Source organism: Drosophila ananassae, chromosome 3R (assembly GCF_017639315.1).
Source record: "Drosophila ananassae strain 14024-0371.13 chromosome 3R, ASM1763931v2, whole genome shotgun sequence".
Lineage (NCBI taxonomy): Eukaryota > Metazoa > Arthropoda > Insecta > Diptera > Drosophilidae > Drosophila > Drosophila ananassae.
Window position 1 is genome coordinate 24100339 of NC_057930.1, and position 18032 is coordinate 24118370.

General features: G+C 41.1%; 3 protein-coding genes across 6 annotated transcripts; all 3 read right to left on the reverse strand.

The window, feature by feature from the left end:
• Positions 1-189: 189 nt before the first annotated feature.
• On the reverse strand, positions 190-11587 carry LOC6497988 (dnaJ protein homolog 1). Of its 3 annotated transcripts, none has more exons than XM_044716171.1 (6): positions 11531-11587; positions 5526-5671; positions 5174-5462; positions 4890-5118; positions 4472-4841; positions 190-798 (listed from the first exon to the last, which is right to left on the reverse strand). In XM_044716171.1, the coding sequence occupies exons 3-6, from the start codon at positions 5397-5399 to the stop codon at positions 571-573; spliced, it is 1053 nt and encodes a 350-aa protein (XP_044572106.1). In that variant the 5' UTR covers positions 5400-5462; positions 5526-5671; positions 11531-11587; the 3' UTR covers positions 190-570. The 3 variants fall into 3 exon arrangements, with proteins under 3 accessions (XP_044572106.1, XP_001961846.1, XP_014761918.1); XM_001961810.4 differs by lacking the exon at positions 11531-11587 and adding an exon at positions 10909-11483 and having other exon boundaries at positions 4472-4829; XM_014906432.3 differs by lacking the exon at positions 11531-11587 and adding an exon at positions 10909-11481.
• Positions 11588-11721: 134 nt separating this feature from the next.
• LOC6497987 (queuine tRNA-ribosyltransferase catalytic subunit) lies at positions 11722-13328 on the reverse strand. The gene is made up of 2 exons (XM_001961809.3): positions 13137-13328; positions 11722-13082 (listed from the first exon to the last, which is right to left on the reverse strand). Exons 1-2 carry the CDS (start codon positions 13223-13225, stop codon positions 11909-11911), a joined length of 1263 nt encoding a protein of 420 aa, XP_001961845.1. The 5' UTR covers positions 13226-13328; the 3' UTR covers positions 11722-11908.
• Positions 13329-13445: 117 nt separating this feature from the next.
• LOC6497986 (RNA-binding protein 5-B) lies at positions 13446-17852 on the reverse strand. Of its 2 annotated transcripts, XM_001961808.4 has the most exons (13): positions 17727-17852; positions 17533-17619; positions 17186-17467; positions 16843-17026; positions 16717-16786; positions 16363-16436; positions 15895-15972; positions 15711-15837; positions 15385-15621; positions 14919-15329; positions 14068-14857; positions 13765-14005; positions 13446-13706 (listed from the first exon to the last, which is right to left on the reverse strand). In XM_001961808.4, exons 2-13 carry the CDS (start codon positions 17610-17612, stop codon positions 13590-13592), a joined length of 2691 nt encoding a protein of 896 aa, XP_001961844.2. In that variant the 5' UTR covers positions 17613-17619; positions 17727-17852; the 3' UTR covers positions 13446-13589. The 2 variants fall into 2 exon arrangements, with proteins under 2 accessions (XP_001961844.2, XP_014761915.1); XM_014906429.3 differs by lacking the exons at positions 16363-16436; positions 16843-17026; positions 17186-17467; positions 17533-17619; positions 17727-17852.
• Positions 17853-18032: the final 180 nt, after the last annotated feature.

The window sequence follows — 18032 nt, forward strand, 5'->3', positions numbered from 1 at the left end:
GATTACCAAACGAAAATTTCACTTTTGCCCAGGACTTTGTACTTTTATTTGTTGGGAAACACTTTGGCAATTTATAAACATGACTCTGCACTTGAAATTGGTAAACACTTCCCATACCCCATACCCCCAAAATATCAATCCATTAAATCTAGCTGGATATTTTGTTTCTCTTCCACAAGTATTTTGTTCTGTGTTTGTGTGTAAATTTATTAAATGTATCTTTAATTTAGACAAATAAATTAAGAATTAATGATATAATAACTATGGTCAACATAACATTCATGTTCGTGGCGCAGATGAGCAAAGCCGATGGGTTAGAGAAAAGATCCTGTAGTTGAAATGGGCAATTGTTTTCTTTTTTTTTCTCTGAACACAAAAACAAGCAAAGTGTGAGGAAGACCTTGATGCGATGTTAGGACCATGGATAGAAGAACATAGAGAGAAATATGGGTGCTGTTTTTAGTGATATGACTGACTATATCCGATGTTAGCCGGACTTTGTTTTGTGGGTGTGTGTGGTGAGTCTGAGTCGTTGCTGGTGGTGGTGGTGGAGTTTCTTTTGAATCCTCCTCATAACATATCCCTGAGGACTTCCTTTTGAGCAGCAGTCAGTTTCTCCGGGAACTGGATGTCGAAGGCCACCAGGAGATCGCCCTTGCGCGACGTGTCCTTGGGGAAGGGCAGACCATAGCCCTGGATTCGTTTCACCGTGTTCGGCTTGATGATCTCCTGCATGGTGCTGATGCGTAGCTTATCGCCGGACATGGTAGGAACTTGGAAGACAACGCCGCAGAGAGCCTGAAAATATACAATTTATAAAATAAATTTAAAAAACATTTTCATGGCTTTAAGACAAAAGCTCCTTTCCTTATCCTGCTTACTATCCGTTGTATTTATTTTAGTTCTTGCCTTATCAATCAAAATGCTCTGCAAATACCCCAGAAAAGAACTCAATTTTCTTTTTGGCCAAAACCCGAAATGAACAAACACAACACATGAGTCCTACTGTCGAGTGGGATCTATCAATCTTTTTTTCGCTTAATCCTGTTTATGTCCACCCTCCCCATAACACTGGCTTTTTTTGTCCCAGCTCCTTCGAGCTTCCTTAGTGCTGTGTTTGCCTTCGAATCGAACATAACATTTGTAAATCCTTTTTTATGTTGCCTAATTCGTGTTTAAACATCTTGTTGACACGCCTCGATGTCCTCCAATTGATTCCTTTGTTTGCTGTCCTTTTCCCTGAGCCGACATTTTGGTCGATACTTCGTCCGCTTCGATTCCTTCGCTTGACATACGATTTGTTTAATTGGCCCACTAAGAGATGGACATCAATCAGGTTCTGTCCGAGCTCGGAAGACCAGACACTGATGTGGCTTACTCAATTAATACGACCTGGCCACGGATTTGGCCAAAACTTGGTCCGAATCAATAGATTCTGCCCCCTGGGGGAAATCTTTCTGATAGGTTAAAGATGATTTAATTAAATCACGGCAAATGGGAAAAGTTTTCTGTATTATGGATGGTGAAGCCAACAGAAAGTATAAGCAAAGTATTGAAATATCTTCTGAGAATTTATGATTTTATTTTGACTCGACTTGTTAACTTGTCCTCAAGAATTCCAAGAGTGACAGATTATCTTTGGTAATCCTTTTTGGGATCGAATTCCAAACCTTCATTTTTCAGACAATAACTGGATTGTCAAACCCTTCCCCGAGTATGATTTATTATAGGCCAGAAAAAGGCTTCATCCAATTCCGAGCCAGAGCCAATCCCAAAAAGATATCCATCCATGGAACGAGTGATATAATATTTTCGTTATCCCATAACATGTCAGAAGTGATTTGTAACCAAAGAACTTGCCGGACACGTGTTAAATAGTTGTCACAAGTGTTCTGGGCCTCACCCAATAAAATACAAATAAGATATAAATACAAAAATCGAGAGAAATAAAAATCATTGCGACAAGACCAAAGTGCACACCTTATGAATATTTAAATACATATATATGTGTGGGGTAGATGTAAGTACATTTATATCGCGGATCGGACATTGGCGAATTTAAAGCGATGACAACATAAACTGATGACGACAGACCCAGAAACAACAACTACTATGTACATTCTGCGATAGCAACCTGTCCCCCCGATGACGACGACAATGTGGTCGGTCGGTTGGTCGGTCGACCAGCATCAATATTTTTTTTAATGGAAATGTTGAAAATGTTGTCGCAGCCAAAAAAAAAACGCTGTAACGCTTAAATACTTGGCTACCTTTTACGGAAACTGAGGCATACAAAAAAAATCTCCCCCGCCCCTTGAATCGAAAATAAAGGGAATAAAAATGCGATACGGCGCTTCGATAAAATTTTGCGAGCATCGCATCGGTATCTGGACCGAAACTCGTTTCCAAAGCTCGGATTTGGGCATTAACTATGAGATATTGCCGGCCAGATGATAAATTTGAATGCCAGCCTCGGCTAAAGGGAAAATGCCAGGCCGTGAATATAAATTCTACTTTTATATTTTCTCCCCCTCTGATAAAAAAAAAATAGAATCTGAGCAATTACTCTCGTTGAAAGAAGCGAAAACTTTGGTGGGGAAAAAAACAAATCAACAACATTCAATCGCATGTCATAAAGCATTATTCTTTTGAGTCTTATTTTTTTGCCCGGGCCAACTCACTCCATCTGACAACTGTCATCAAAATGCAAACGAAGTTTTCGACTAACCAATGCTTTTGTATGAAGCTTCCCCCCTTTTTTTCTAAACTAAAAAATAAAAAAAAATAGGGGAAGAGTCCTAGTACCAAATCATTTTGCCGTAGACCAGGACTACCAATCGAATGACAATACCAGTGGGCAGACATTGACAACTGAAAGTACAACAACGTCTGGCCATCAGTTACAACCAGTTGTCCTACGTCCTGTGTCCTGTGTCCTGCGTCCTGCGTCCTAGCCATGCTTGTACATCCTTGAATTGTTCATCAATTTTAGTTTGCTGCATTTGCTAGAATTCTGACGCAGACACTTGAAAACAAAACCATTGTCAAATCTGATACCAACCCACCACCGCATCCCAGCACCGGGTAAAAGTGAAATTTAAATTTCAAATATATATCACACTCTGAGTTAAGTTCATACATCACCAGAATAATGTAACACCAAAAACGTAAAGTCGAAAAATTAATTCGAAACTCATTGACTTTTATTTTTATCGTAAACGATGATGTAATTTATGGGTCGCATTAAATTTATGACTGAAAAAATTGAAATTTTTGTTCGCAATTATGTGTATGGACATATATGGAGCTTCAATTGCCTGATGGCGGCTATATTGCGGCAAACAAAGTGATACGAACGAGTATGTGTGAATTAAAATTAAGATTTATTGCCAATTCGAAACAGACTCAGACTCATCAAGTTCTATAAAGTCCCTAAAAAACAAACAGAGGCAAGAGGCCATAAAATCCCATCCTTGTCAGGACTATCAGGTTGCTGAAAATATTTCAATTAAATCAATTCCCAGCGTCAACAACATAGCCAAATAACCGTGTCAAATATTTCTATATAGAAAGAACAACATGACACTTTTAGCTCACAACCAAAATGGAATTCATAAATTCAAAACAGAGGCAGACACCAGCTATTTGGCCAACTATGCCATACGTGGCCAGGGGACCGAGAGAGAAGACCAAAAATATTTACTAAATTTGTCGCACTAACAAGCAATAAAATGTTAAAAATCCCCAAACGAGCCAAGTCAACTATTTAATCTACTTAATGCAATTAACAATTTTAACATGACTGCCAACTCAGTGGCGTGTCATTTCAGTTTGTTTTTTTGTCTGTTAGTTTTTGAGTATTTCAAAATTTTCTAATATTTTTTTTTTACTTTTTTTCAGTTTCTGTTTGGTTCGAACCATATCGGATTTAAGTTTGTTAATAAAACAAAAATAAAGAACGAAATTTTGTGCGAAGTTTTGCGCGCTGGAAACTGTGTAAAAATTTAACACCTCAGTGCTGGCCAGAAAACTCAATCGCCGAGTCTCTGTCTTTGTTAATTGAAACTTGACCATGTTGACCAATTTGGCTGGTCGATGGCTTGGCGGGTCATCGCGTATATGGTAAATTTTGCCATAACCATAATGCCCGCCTGATTTCATTACAATTTGATTTAGGCACTGGCTGCGCCACTAATTGGGCGCCATACGGTGAGAACCCAGCCCGCAGGTAGAACAGGTGACTATCAACTTTTGGCAACGATCGCTTTGGATCCAGTTTCATAAAATAGAAAGGGTTATAGGTGACTAAGAGGTGATTAAATAATCATAAGTTAAGACTTTAAAGGGCCCTTGTTCAAAGTATATATTAACTTCTATGACTCCCACTAGCCAGATTATTTTCCTTTTAATCTTCTATCATTTTATACCCATTCCTAATAAAATAAAAAATATTTTAATAAATTTTTCTCACCTGCTTTAGCGTCAATCTCGCCGTGTATCGCAAATCGCTGCCCTCGCGCTTGAACATGGCATGCGGCTTGTCCCGAATAATGAACACTATGTCGGCGGGGATTTTTCCTGGCCCCTGATCGCCCTCCTTTTGGAAGGTGACCTTGGTCCCGGACTTCCAGCCTGGCTTGATGGATATCTGAAGGGTCTTGTCCTCTTTGCGGGAGCTGCCATCTGGCTGGACGATGCGTCGGGAGATTTTCATTTTCTTAACACAGCCATGGTAGATCTCCTCGAGCGTCACATAGAGATCGTGTTCGATGGGCGGATCCTGTTTCTGCTCCTTCTTGAACGGCGTGTGCACATTGAAGGAGTGTGATCTGAAAGAGGGCCTGCGAAAGATTAGCAAAGGACTAAATTTTTATTTAAAATGGACCAACCTGAAGGCACTGCCAAGACCATGTCGTGAGCCTATGCCGCCAAAGGGCGATGAAAAGAAGTCGGGTTCCGTGTCCAGGTCGAAGACGTTCTTGTCGAACAGGTTATCGCCCATGTCGAAGAACGAGGCGAACGGATTGCTGTTGCCAAAGAACTGGGCAAATGTGGCACGCGGATCTCCATGGAACTGATATGTGAAAGTGTTGCTCGAAGGACCGCCATTTCGAGTGCCTAGAAAGGATAATAACATTATAATTGTATTACTAGAACATGGTATAAGACGTACCTCCACTTTTCAGGCCATCCTCTCCGTATTTGTCGTACACCTCCCGCTTGCTCTTGTCTGACAGGACCTCGTAGGCCTCTGCGACCTCTTTGAACTTCTCCTCCGCATTGGCGGCTTTGTTTTTATCAGGATGATAGCGCAGAGCCAGTTTTCTATAGGCCTTCTTGATCTCCTCATCGGTGGCAGTTTTTGGCAGCCCTAAGGTTTTGTAGTAGTCCTTAGCCATAGTGTGTGTAAGCGGGTTCTATATATGTAGGTAAAAGATAACTCTTGAAACGTGCTCTAAGATCTGAAACGTTAAGACAACAATCCTTTAGAATACATAAACAAATAATGGATTAAGTGTACTTACAAAAAGTGTGGTATATACATATATATCAATATCTTCTTAGTGGCTATGATACTGCTCCTAAAGTTTGTTCCCGATTTCCTCTATAATGGCACATGCATCTTGTCCTTCTGCCTCATTCATTTGCTTTCTCGATTATCAGCAAAGATCTGCAAAAATCAAATAAGAATTTATATATCTATTTATTTAGCTTTTGGCTGTTTTGGCAGTGCGTATATAATATAAAGTAGAAAGTTTCATTCGGGTTGGGACCATAAGACGCGTCACAGACCCTGGTCATGTTCAATGCTGAACTGCCCACGCCTTTCACTAAATTTAGCACTTTGCCTCGCTAGAAATATTTTTTTGGTCTTTCCGGAACATTGGAAATTTCTATGCGCACTTCTCACCCTTTCCAAATTCTAAGAGTTTGTTTTTTTTTCTTCTGCCAGCCCGTCCATTCTCATTGATGGACACTTTCAAATTAAGTATTCGCCGGACTCGTTCGAGATCAATTAATTCCCTATGTGTTTATCCCATTTTTTTCATATTCCCAAGCAAACATCAATGAACAAGATAAGTCCCATAAATATCTAAGAACATACGTATATATTTTAAAATTGAAAATTGTTCTCGAGCCAATTTGCATTGACCTTAACATTTCTGAGAGATCTGAAGATCGGGGTGCCCAATTGAGTTTAACATGAGCCACATGAATTAGAATTGACGATGACATTTATGAATATTTCTGTGACAACCCCCTTCGGGTTCGGGATCACTGGGGGTTGGAATACTTGGCTGGGGAGACCCATTGGGATGGCGACAAGTCGATTAGAACTTGATTAGTTGACATGTCTATCAAGAGGCGTTGGGCAAGATGTAATTCAAAACGGTTCCTGGTTCGGCTAGGAGTGCGGTTTTCCGAACAATCAGGCCGCAAGTGATAGACCAGACCTTTCATCGTAAAAAGTTAATCAAGTCGGGGCTTTGGGAATATTATGTGAGATTCTAGCCACAACAAACGGACCGCATTGAACAAATATATGCGTAGAAAGTTTGCTTTTTCAAATGAATATTTATTTTTCGCACATTGTTTTCAAATATCATCTAACATGCCATAAGCCATAAGCCATAAGCCATAAAAACATGGATATCGTTGAGACCCCTAATTGCACTGAAGGTCTGTCACGGATCAAGTTCAAGATCGCGTATCCCGAAAAAAAAAAACATTAACATTCAAGATGTCAACACTCGGGGCGGCAATCCATACTCAAAACAGTTTCCAGCCTTGGAACTAACTGATTTCATCTTGGAATATTATTTCAAACATATAGCTGAGAATACTTATACAGACTTTGACAAAAAAAAAATGATTTGACGCCAAATTGCCGCAAAATGTCTGCCTTGAGTTGCGATTTTGGGGGGGAGTATTGACAGGAGACGATTGATGCGATCAGCGATCGCCGTTCAGCGCCATTCCAGACATTAGTCAGCTGCAGTTTGCATATAATTCGCGGATCGTGATATCTATTCCGGGTCGGTTCATCGATTTCGTGCCAAATCTGTGCCACATTGAGCGCGTCGTCATTTCAAGGGGGAGTGGAAGCAAGGTTATTCGAAAAAAAAATAAAATACATATCCGCTCAAATTGAAATGTGCGAATTTTTCAACATTTTCTCTCGCCCGAAGAAAGTTTTTCTCTTTGCCGAAAAACAAGAAGAAAAACAAATAATTATTTCCATTGAAAATACAGATAAATAAAATATGATATATGTGTGTTACGCAAGGCGATTATGTTATGTTTTTTATACGATTTCTCTACATTCCTCCGATTAAATTGAATATTTTTGTTTCCGAGATTTTCGCACGCGTTTTAATAATTCTTTTTATGGTTCTTTATTGAATTATTGACAATATATTGCATTTTATCGTGCAAAATTACGAGCTTAAGGAAGGTGGAAAATAAATTCATGCTGAAATCGAAATTATTGCCTTCAATGTGCGACCATATAAAGAGGATTTTTTTATGACACCGCCCAGCCCAATTGACAGTTACAGCATGTTTTCCTGTTGTTTTTCGAATAAGTGGGCGGGCTTTGGAACGTTTTGGGTTGGACTTCCGCATGAATAATTTACCAGACACCGGCGGGGCGAGAGAGAGCTCATTTATTGATTACAGAATAACATTTGTTTAACAATTTATTGGAAACTCGCATATTGTGCATTATTAGTGGATTGCTTTTTCAATGTTTTCATTGTACTTATTCCAAAAATTTGCATTTCAATTTCTTTCTATTTCTGCGAAACATTATAAATTGTCGTAGGTCGTATGGGGGGCCAACTGAACGTGGAGGTTGGGGAAATGAAATTGTTTGTGTCGTCCCCGGATTGCACTAATTGAATTGAACTTGATTTATTAATGCCTCGGCCGGGCAAACTTTAATTCCCATATATGCTTGCGTAGAGATACAATTTTCATGTGAAATAAAAAGAAACAAATATAATAATAAACAAATACCAAGATGATTTATGTTGGGGCTATTTGAATGCGTTATTTATAGCCAAGAGATCAAAGTCAAGTGTCTGGAGGCTGGAAATTGCTGATTAAATCGGTTACTAACACGACAGACAGTATCTATGTCAATGGATAATGGTTTCTCTCTTTTTTCTAACTTTTTTTTTCAAGTCAACTTCAACTCAACTCTATTTGCCTTTAGTTTTTCAAGGTTGATCGACTGACTCTCGTTCAACTTCAACTATTTATTGACAAAGTCCAACCATTCACTCTCGCTCTCAAAGATTCAAAGCCCAAACCCATGAATTGTTTATTTTGTTTCTCTTTTTCAAAGTCAACAGCCAACATGTCATTCATTGTCAACCCAATCGGTTTTTTTTTTTTTATGGTTCCTATTCGAAATCTGATCAAGCACCATGAAGTTTATTCACCCACACTTGCCGAAAAGCTGCCGAAAAATGGCAAGCAAAATAAATAAATATGGAGAAAAACGAGTACGACAAGAATCATAAAGTTAACCCTGATCGTTTAGGCAAATCAACATTAGATGACCAAAAAAAAAACCATCAAGACCAAACCATAGGTGTTTCTAAGCCGAAAATCTTTTGCAAAAATAGGTCCAATGACTAAGCGTCTTTGCCGCAGTACAGTAAAAACTCCCACACAATAGCCCCAACAATTTGGATTTTGGAGAAATTACGTTTCATAAATGATTCATCAATTTCATTGGATTTTACATTCGATTGAATAATACCTTTTTTTGCAGATGAGCCACGACTTACTCTGGAATTTTATATCAATTTGTTAAGAGCATTGATTTCAAAGACTGAAAATATGTTTGCAAATATTTCATTTCCGAAACAAAAACACAAACAACGATTTGCATAGAATAACTATTAAAACAGGCATAGTGATGCGAAGATTTTTGAATTTGAATTTTAGTCTCGAACGAAATTAGCATATGAGAATGAAAATGAAAAACTTGTTTCAGTCAGATGGTTTAGAATAAATTTTTGTTTCCGTTGATGGGATGACTTTGTGCGGAAATTGTTGTTTATTTTTGTTTGGTAAATTGATTAAAATGTTGTCGAAAATGAAATTTAATTAAAAGGATAAATGCAAATAAAGAGCATTTAGGCAGATGCCTTGGGGATTATGGTTTAAACGGGTTCAAAAAATCTGAAATTTGAGTGCCCATTCTTAATTGGTTGAGTCGCTCTGCTTCCGGTCGTATTCGAATTATTCATTAATTTATATAATTAAAACGGTTTTGTTTTTAGCTTCACGGACAGTGAAAAATGAAATTAATCAATTGTAAAAACAAAGGCGCGAAAGTGTATTTCCTTGTGTTTTCTTTCTTCCCTCATAATTACTTTGTTTAATTGCCTCGGCTCTCGCTCTCTTCTGCCAAATGACGAATTTTGCATGTGTTTGCTGGCCATGCCCCCTCGTCTTCCGCCCACCGACCAGCTGTTCACATTTGAAGAGTTGGGCCCCCACTCCCCGAGAAGAATTGAGAAACGTGAGTGGCGCTCCGAATGCCTCTCTGCGGCTCTCGAATGTGTCATAATTTATAAATACAAATAAAGAAATAAATAGAAAATCCGAAGAAACGCTGGTGGAAGAGTCTTCTGGGCAGAAGACCAAAGTCTTCTAACTGTAGAAACAGACATGTTCCAAGTGTGACTATGATTAGCAGCAATCATTAAAGTTTTCTTTTATTTTCGTACATTTTTTTTTTGGCCATTATTTTAGTGGTAATTTGTTGCCATTTGGCTTTCTTGCTCCCCCATTTTTGGTATTGGCCATTTGTCGGAGACTTTGCATTTGGAGGCCAAAAAATCAAAACTTTGAAAAACAATTTTTTTGTCTTATTCAGATATATGCCTTCAATCATAATCGGCTGCCTTGGGTGTTTACTATTTATTTATGAATTGTGGCCAGCAAAATTTGAGTGTTTGAAAAATGAGGCAATTCACGAAAAAGATACCACAAAAAAATGGTCATAAAAAGCAGACATGACCACAAGAAACAGACAGCTTCTTCGGAGATTTCTTTTCGATTAGTCTCACGCCCTGATGAGTTAATGGTTCTTTAAATTACTTTAACAATTTGTGAATATAATTAATCCGGGGAAGAGGAAACTATGGAAAATCCCCAGAAGAATTCCTAGCTGCAATGAAGTATTTCCAACATTTATGCACCTTTTCTCTTAACCGAAAATTAAACACAAATCTTTTCACACTTTTCTCACACATTGTGTGTGTACACAAAGTGGAGCCCATGAATTGTTCCAAAGAATCGGCATGAAAATTTCGAAAAATAATCGGCCAAAACGCTGGGCAACAGCAAAAATGGTGAGAAACGAAGAACAAAAAAAAACATATACACAAAAATAACTAAAAATGCTAAAAATAAAACTTATTTAAAGAAATGAAACCATGAAATTTCAAAAACACACAGGCCAAAGCCAAAAACGATGGCAAATACAAAAATATAAATAATAAAGACGACGAGCCAGGAGGCAGTCAGGCAGGCAGAATGTGAAAAGTCGCTTTTGGACTTTGCTGATATACATGGCGTATACTTTATATAAGGGTCAAGAGGTATTCCAATGCGATCCTGAGGGCAGACAAAGGCGACAAACTTCAAAAACCATAAAAAGCACTTTAAAACGCACAATTGTTTATGGCCTAAGTGTATGGGTGTATCTTTATATATATACAAATTTATATATATATATTATTTGTTATTTGGCTTTGACCACATTTGGCAACGATATGCGACTATCACACACACACACACACACTCCAGCAGCCCCACACAAACACACACACTGAAAAGCACTGCAAGTCCGTAATTAATAAGCCAATAAATCGGGGAACTCCTTACAATTAACTGGCGGATCGGTGGCGTATACTCAATATGGATTTCCGATCCTCTGATTGAGGTTTTTGTTTTGTTCTCTTTGATTAATTGAAAGAAGTGTATTATTAGCGCGGACTCCTTGCTGTCAATTAGCTGCCAGATGCGATGCAGCAGCAATACCGTTAGACAACAAGCAACAAAAATTAAAACCGACAACCGATGACGGCGAAATATATCCACAACAACCGACAGAAATCAGCGACACTCGGGAACTCACTAAATTCGCACCACCTCACTGAATTCGCACCACCCGACTGGGCACCGACTGGCTCTACGACCACTGGGTACACCAGTTGCCCCACTTGCCCCACTCGTTCACTCTCCAACGATCTCTTCTGAGAGGCCGAGAGGCAGCCGCCACCACCGAAATATCAGTTCAAAAAAAAAAAAGAGCGTTCCGAGAGATCCGAAAATTAAAAGTGAGAGGGGTCTTAACGATCGCTTTTGTTTTTATTTTATTTATTTGTATATATTTTTTTTTGTTCTCCGAAGACCAACACGCCGCCACATGGGTGCCCTAAGTACTCGAGCAATCGAAAAAGAAGCGAGGAAAAATACGAAAAAGAAGTACAATTCAGAAACTGACTGGCTGGGTCGGTTGTTCCACGCAAAATCCACGATCGCTACCTTGCGCGTATGCGTCATACCGGCCGTATAGCTTTTTCCCATAGGTAAAAAAAAGAGCTTTACGCGGGGGAAAAAAACTTGGCAAAACAGAATCACAAACCAGTATTTTCTATACCCTCTAGGTGGAGGTATATCAGACAAGTACATTCTTAGGGGTTGCAAAATTATATGTTATGTATATTACAATTATTAACAAATTGTATTTTTATGGTGTTCATTTATACATTTTTCTTAAATTTAAAGGGTAAGGTGTCATATTTTCTTATAACTATATTTTTTGTGCTTTTAAGTTTTCAATTCATAGATATTAGTTAAGTAAATTAGCTGACAGCCCCTTCTAGCTAGCCTCTTTCTCTTGCTTCTTTTCTGGTCTTGACTGCTCCTCTTGCTCCGTTTTGTCCTGCACGGGATCGGCAGGCAGTTCTATCCTTACTGCTAATAATGACTCCCTTATCCAGGCGGGAATGGGTTCAGATTTGAAATGCCTCGCCATAAAGTCTCGCACAAATTGTGGGAATTCGTCCCGCTGGATGGCCTCCCGCATACTCCGCATCAATCGGAGCTGGTAGGCCACGTTGTGGATACTTAGCAGAGAGCAGGACACACTTTCATTTGTGGCAATGTGGTGCAGATAGGAGCGTGTGTACCGCTTGCAGGTGGTGCACTCACAGTCTTTGTCAATCGGTTCCATGTCCGTTTTGTACTTGGGCTGCTTCAGGTTCAGTTGGCCACTATCCACCAAGGCGCAGCCAAAGCGAGCCGTTCGAGTGGGAAAGACACAGTCGAACATATCGATGCCGAGCGCCACACAGACCACCAGATCTGCCGCAAATCCTACCCCCATCAGATAGCGAGGCTTCTCCTTGGGCAAGTGATCCGTACACACGTCCACCATCCGCCAAAAGTCATGTTTGCTTTCCCCACCACTCAATCCTCCGACAGCAAATCCTCGCACCTGTCGCTCCATCAAGGCGGATACGCAACGTTCCCGCAGAGGCACGTCCAATCCTCCCTGAACAATCGGAAACAGCGACTGATCATCATCGCGAGCATGTGCCTCGATGCAGCGATCCACCCATCGAATGGTTCGCTCCATAGCCTCCTCCACTCGCGGACCCGTTGTTGTGGTTTTCACCACATCGTCCAACTGCATCATAATGTCCGCTCCAATGGCATTTTGGATCTGGATCGAGTGCTCCGGCGTCAGCATGCACTGGCTATTGTCGAATGGTGAACGAAAATTAACGCCATTCTCATCGATATCGGCCAGCTGCAACAAGGAGACCATCTGAAAGCCACCGGAATCCGTCAGGATGGCTCTGGGCCATCCCATGAACTTGTGCAGTCCTCCGGCTTTTTTCAGAGTTTCAATTCCTGGACGCAAGCCCAAGTGATACGTGTTGCCCAGCAGGATTTGGCAGTTCAGCTCGATCAACTGATCCGGCAGGATCCCCTTCAGGGTTCCCTGAGTGCCCACGGGCATGAATACTGGAGTGTTTACCTCACTATGCCTGGGGAGAGGGGTTGTATGTGAATAAGTCTTGGAACACTATCACAATACTTACCTTAACGTCATCAGTCCTGCTCTGGCTTTGGAGACGGAGCACTCTGCCACGACCTTGTAGGTCAAAGGGGGTATTTTGGTGGGACTCATTAATAGTAGTATTATTTAAAATAAATAATTAGATGTCCAATGTTTACGCAAAATAAGCCGGTGCACGTTTTTTAATCGCCAGCAATGTGACCAGATACTCATAGCCACAACGGACTAGAAAATACTACACTACCCGCGTCTTTTAAAAATGTATCTTTAAGATTGTAGCTTACTTTTATTTATTAAATTAAAAAAACTAAACTTTTTAAAATGCCTTCTATTCCCTTAACTTTGTGACCTTCTTTATTATATATTTACATGTTAACTTCAAAAGACATTCTAAAATGAGCTAAAAGGTGAGGTAACCAATGCCTAAGTAATTCTATATCTAAGAAAATTAAAATAAGCCACTAAATTAAAAGGCCTAAGCATTATCATAGCGCTGCTTCATCATCTTCTTAATGTAGGATTTGTAGTCATTGCCAGGAGGCATTTTTCCGGACTGGTTTCCCAGGCCCACATTGTTGCTACGTCCCTCAGCCTGGAAATATTTAAAGTTAACTCAAGAAACTAAGGATAGAGAGATGCTGATACAGTACCTCTATTATTTGAGTACGCCCCTGGTTCTTTCTACCCAATCCCTGACCCTCCGACCAGCCCATTTTCTGCATCAGACGGCTACCCACGTTGCTAGAGCTGATGGGCACGGATGGAGTGGACGCAGATGTGGAGGACTGGAGAGTCTTCATCTGCTGCTCGAAGTGCTCTCGGCTGCGGTTTGGTGGCGGAGGATCACTCTCCCCATACTTCAATCTCCGTTCCTTGGCACGATCGCGGTAGCTGCAAATTATAATTTAAAATTTTTTAAATATTTTCATTACAAGCTTGAGCTTCAAGCTTACGAGAATCCCCCATCGTTGTTAGCTCCTCCTTGGCTTTGTTGAAGCTTCGCCAGATTATCCTTGTGAAGATTGGACATTTTTAAATGTTTCTGGAGTATATCCTGTGATTGAAATGCACGCTTGCAAAGCAGACAAGTAAGTTTTTGAAAATCAACGTAGTCTGTCTCATCGGCACCACCTCCCCCGGCAACAGCCAAAGTTTGCGAACTCTGGGTAGCTCCTGTACTATCCTCCTCCGAATCCGAAGCTCCCCCATAGGCATTCATCAGCTTACTTATTATAGGAGTTTCCGGGAGTGGACCACTTTCAGCGCCCTTGGCTCTTTCCTTCTTCTCGAGTATGGAAAATCCCACATCAGCATACACCCCTGCTGTGGATCGAGAAGTGCTGGGACATTCGGTCCCTTCTAGTATGGGTTGCGGTGCCACCACCGGCGTATAGTCTTTTTTCTGATTGAGTTGCTTGGCCCACTTCTCCATGTCCTTCACGATCTTCTTGGCCACCTTGACTTTGTCTTGCTTGCCACCCTCCTTGTCCTTCTCCTTCTCTTTGGCCTTCCTGGCCTCCTCCTCCTTGGCCTCCGCCTCTGCGATAACCTCTTGCAGAGCCGCCTGCGTAGAGGCTGGCGTAGCCAGAACGTAGGTTCTCCTCCTCTGATCCCAGTAGAGGTAGGCTCCCGTCTCATTATTGTAATAATACTGAGAGTGGGCGTCGTAATAAAGACCTGTAGTGGCGTCGTAATAGTAGCCAGAGGTCTCATCATACTGGTACTTGGACACATCGGGCGTAGCTGCTTGCGAGAAGAGTTATACATTTTTGAAACACTCCAATTGTAGGATACAATCACTCACGGTATACTTTTCCATCATTTCCCCTGGGCGCAACGATCGCTTCGGCCTTCGGCAGAGCTGGAGTCGAGGTCACTGGATCAAAGTTTCTTTTACGGTTGCGCTGCATGGCGGAGAGAGCCACAGCTGCTCCGGAGTTGGCCTCTGTCAAGTTAGCATCTCCACTGGTCTTTTTGATTTCAGCGGTATAGTAATCGGTATAGTACTGGACAAAGTACGTGTGCTCCGCCGGGTTAGTGGCATAAAGAGAAGCGCTATACTCCGCTAGCCGTGGAACATCTGCCATGGTGTAGTTGCCAGTGCTTCCAGAAGGAAGCACTGCCGCAGTGGGTCCAAAAGACTTGTAGGCATGGGAATTGGGATCAGTAGGAATTGGTTGACTGTTTTCGGTATCAATACAATACGAAATGATAACTGTAAGAAAATAAATTAACATAATTGAATAGGAAATGTAGTTCATCGCTCGTACCCGCTCTGTCATCCAGTTCCAGAGGCGGGTCCAACGCAGTCAGCCCGTTGTACACCTCCATCGAGTCAACGAGTGTGTCAAAGTGCAAATAACAGATGCCCCTAGATGCCTGGGTCAAGGTGTCACGACTGATCAGCACCTTGCTGACTGTTTTGGCCAGTTTGGGCAAGTGCTTTTGGAGGGCAGTGAGCACACCCTCCTCATTTGTTAGCGCGTCCAGGTTGCGCAGCATTATCTCTGCATTGGAAAGCGTGGCAGATTAGTGGGTTATTAGCTGATTAGCTGGGGGAAACGGCATGGAAAGAGATTTCTCTTGGTGGATATACTTTTTGTGAGGATGCGGCTGACTTCGTCGATGCCCTCGCCGGCTCCGGAGAAAGTGCCTTCGCTCTCAGATCGTGCCGAGCTGCACACAAAGCACTGGAAACGTCTCTTAAAGTTGCTAGCACCACACTAAAAAATCAGAAATGTATATTAAAAATGTAATATTAATTAATATAAATGACAAACCTTAAAGCAAGTCCAATCCGAGATTCGAGTGTGGCTGTACTGCATGGCTACCCGATGATCGCCCAACTGGAGCACGCCCTGACCGGGAGAGATGGAAGAGAAGGGAAACAACATAAATTAGAGGTAATATTCGTTGCAAAAAAAATAATCAAATTGTTCCACAAACTACACAGTCACCACAGGTTGCTTCTGTGTTTCGGAAACGCGCAGATGTTGCTGATGCAGTTGATTCGAAGGACCTCCTTTGTCTGTGGTCAGGAATAACATTAAGTTCAGTTCTTGCCATGGACTATTGGGAACTGCAGCTATTATGCTATAAGTGTGATGCCAAAAATGAAATATCAAGAACCAGAAAAGAACTGAACTTAAAGCCCTCTAAGTTAGTAACTGACGCGAAGCCAGAGATTAAGATATAAATCCATTTTTCTAATGGCCGATTCACACTTCTTGATGGTTGGTGGGGGCTACCTGAGTTAAATCCATCCATTGTTTCGCTTCCTCAACGGTTTTAAACTCGACAAATGCAAAACAGCGTGAGGCACCTAAATTTTAGATAGAAGCAGATACGAAAATGTTTTTGTCAAAAAATGTTGGTTGTTTCAATAGCATTGTAACGTTTTTTGGGGAATAGTATTTTTGTCTATATATATTTTGTAAATCTTTTTTTTGTGGAATTTTTTTTTTTGTTTGCTGATGTCGTATAAGCCAAGTATTTTATGATAATCTTTTTAAATCCTTTCCGAACATTTTTCTGGGCACACAATACTCACGCTGCGCTTTTAAAGCATATATTTTCGTAAAATTGACAGTTTTGTAACCCACCTGTAGGTTTCTTCCTCATGACACGTATGGAAGCTGGCTCCAGGTTAACCTTGATGAGTTCGCCCATTATCTTTTGGAATATAAGATTGTATTTTAAGCTTATTTTTTTAGAATTTGATGTCTTACGTCTGCCTCCGTGATGTGTTTCTTAAGACCGAAAATTATTATATTATTAAGTGCCTCGGTGCTATGCCCATTGTGCGGCCAGTTCCGATGAGGTGTTTCATCAGTGGCCTCACTGTCATCCGAGGAGTAATGGGATTCCCTCTCCTGGCCTCTATTGCTGTGGCTGCCACTCCGGCCTCTGTGACTGAGTACATATGTTTTTAAATACAACAAACCATTACTACTAGAGTAGAGTACTATTTTTAAAACCAGAAATAAACTTGTTCCCTTTTATCTTTCATGTACATTTTAGACACACCTAAGCTCCCCGAATCAATTAAAGCGTATCCAGCCCCCTTCTCACCTGCTGCGTTCAGACTCTTTCTCGTTATCTTCATATTTCCGATGTCTAGATTCTCCATCATGATTCCATTGCCGGTGATCCTGGTTGTCCTCATTATGATGCGGCCGCTCAAAGGATTTGCGAGAGTTGAAGGGACGCTCGTCGTCTTTGTAGTCGTCGTTGATGAGATCCCGGTAGAGATCACGGTCTGGGCTCTGGCCATGTCTGTGATGCGAAAACCTATCCCGGCTGTGGGACCGGGAAGTTCGTCGCCTGTAAGCTCCGCGCTCCCGGCTCCTTTCCCTAAAAATCGATACCGTCAGGAAGTTAATTAAACTGGCGCTATATGGCTACATGTAGCCACTTACCGAGATCGGGATCGAGAGCGACTGTATCCTCGGTATCTGGAATCGTTCCCATTGCCCCCTCGTCCGCGTCGAGAATCCATTCTGCACCTATCCAATGCAAATCGATGGTAATTATCTAAAATTTTCACACAATAGGACACGCTGGCCCATATAATAGCCCTTTGCCTAGAACGAGCTAGACTACACCATCTTACTTGAGTACCGCTTCCAATATGAAATCTCAGCTCGAATAGATGACAATTGAGAAACAAATGAGCTTCCCGTTCGAAGGTAGCAGCAAAAAAATATTCGGCCTCCTTTGTCATTCACCGGGAAGCAGGTATATCGATAACAGTTTCAATTCCGGTGTTGTAAAGTGCCAGGTAGGTGCCTGTTTTGGGGAAAGCACCGGAAATACAATTACCTCAAAATGTAACGTTTAATATTACACGAAGACTTTATAAAATTCCCCAAAAAATGAATTAAGGTGCAACTGCAGCTGCAAATCAGAAAACTTCCCC

Excerpts from the sequence above, each read along its gene's own strand:
- LOC6497988 (XM_044716171.1), bottom strand. The coding sequence starts at position 5,399 with ATGGCTAAGGACTACTACAAAACCTTAGGGCTGCCAAAAACTGCCACC. Across the intron at positions 5,119-5,173 it reads GGATGGCCTGAAAAGTGGAG|GCACTCGAAATGGCGGTCCT; the intron begins GTACGTCTTATA and ends TATCCTTTCTAG. Across the intron at positions 4,842-4,889 it reads GGTCTTGGCAGTGCCTTCAG|GCCCTCTTTCAGATCACACT; the intron begins GTTGGTCCATTT and ends AATCTTTCGCAG.
- LOC6497987 (XM_001961809.3), bottom strand. The coding sequence starts at position 13,225 with ATGAGTCCCACCAAAATACCCCCTTTGACCTACAAGGTCGTGGCAGAG. Across the intron at positions 13,083-13,136 it reads GCAGGACTGATGACGTTAAG|GCATAGTGAGGTAAACACTC; the intron begins GTAAGTATTGTG and ends CCCTCTCCCCAG.
- LOC6497986 (XM_001961808.4), bottom strand. The coding sequence starts at position 17,612 with ATGGATTCTCGACGCGGACGAGGGGGCAATGGGAACGATTCCAGATAC. Across the intron at positions 15,973-16,362 it reads AATGGATGGATTTAACTCAG|GGCGTGCTCCAGTTGGGCGA; the intron begins GTAGCCCCCACC and ends TCTCCCGGTCAG. Across the intron at positions 15,838-15,894 it reads CGGATTGGACTTGCTTTAAG|TGTGGTGCTAGCAACTTTAA; the intron begins GTTTGTCATTTA and ends CTGATTTTTTAG.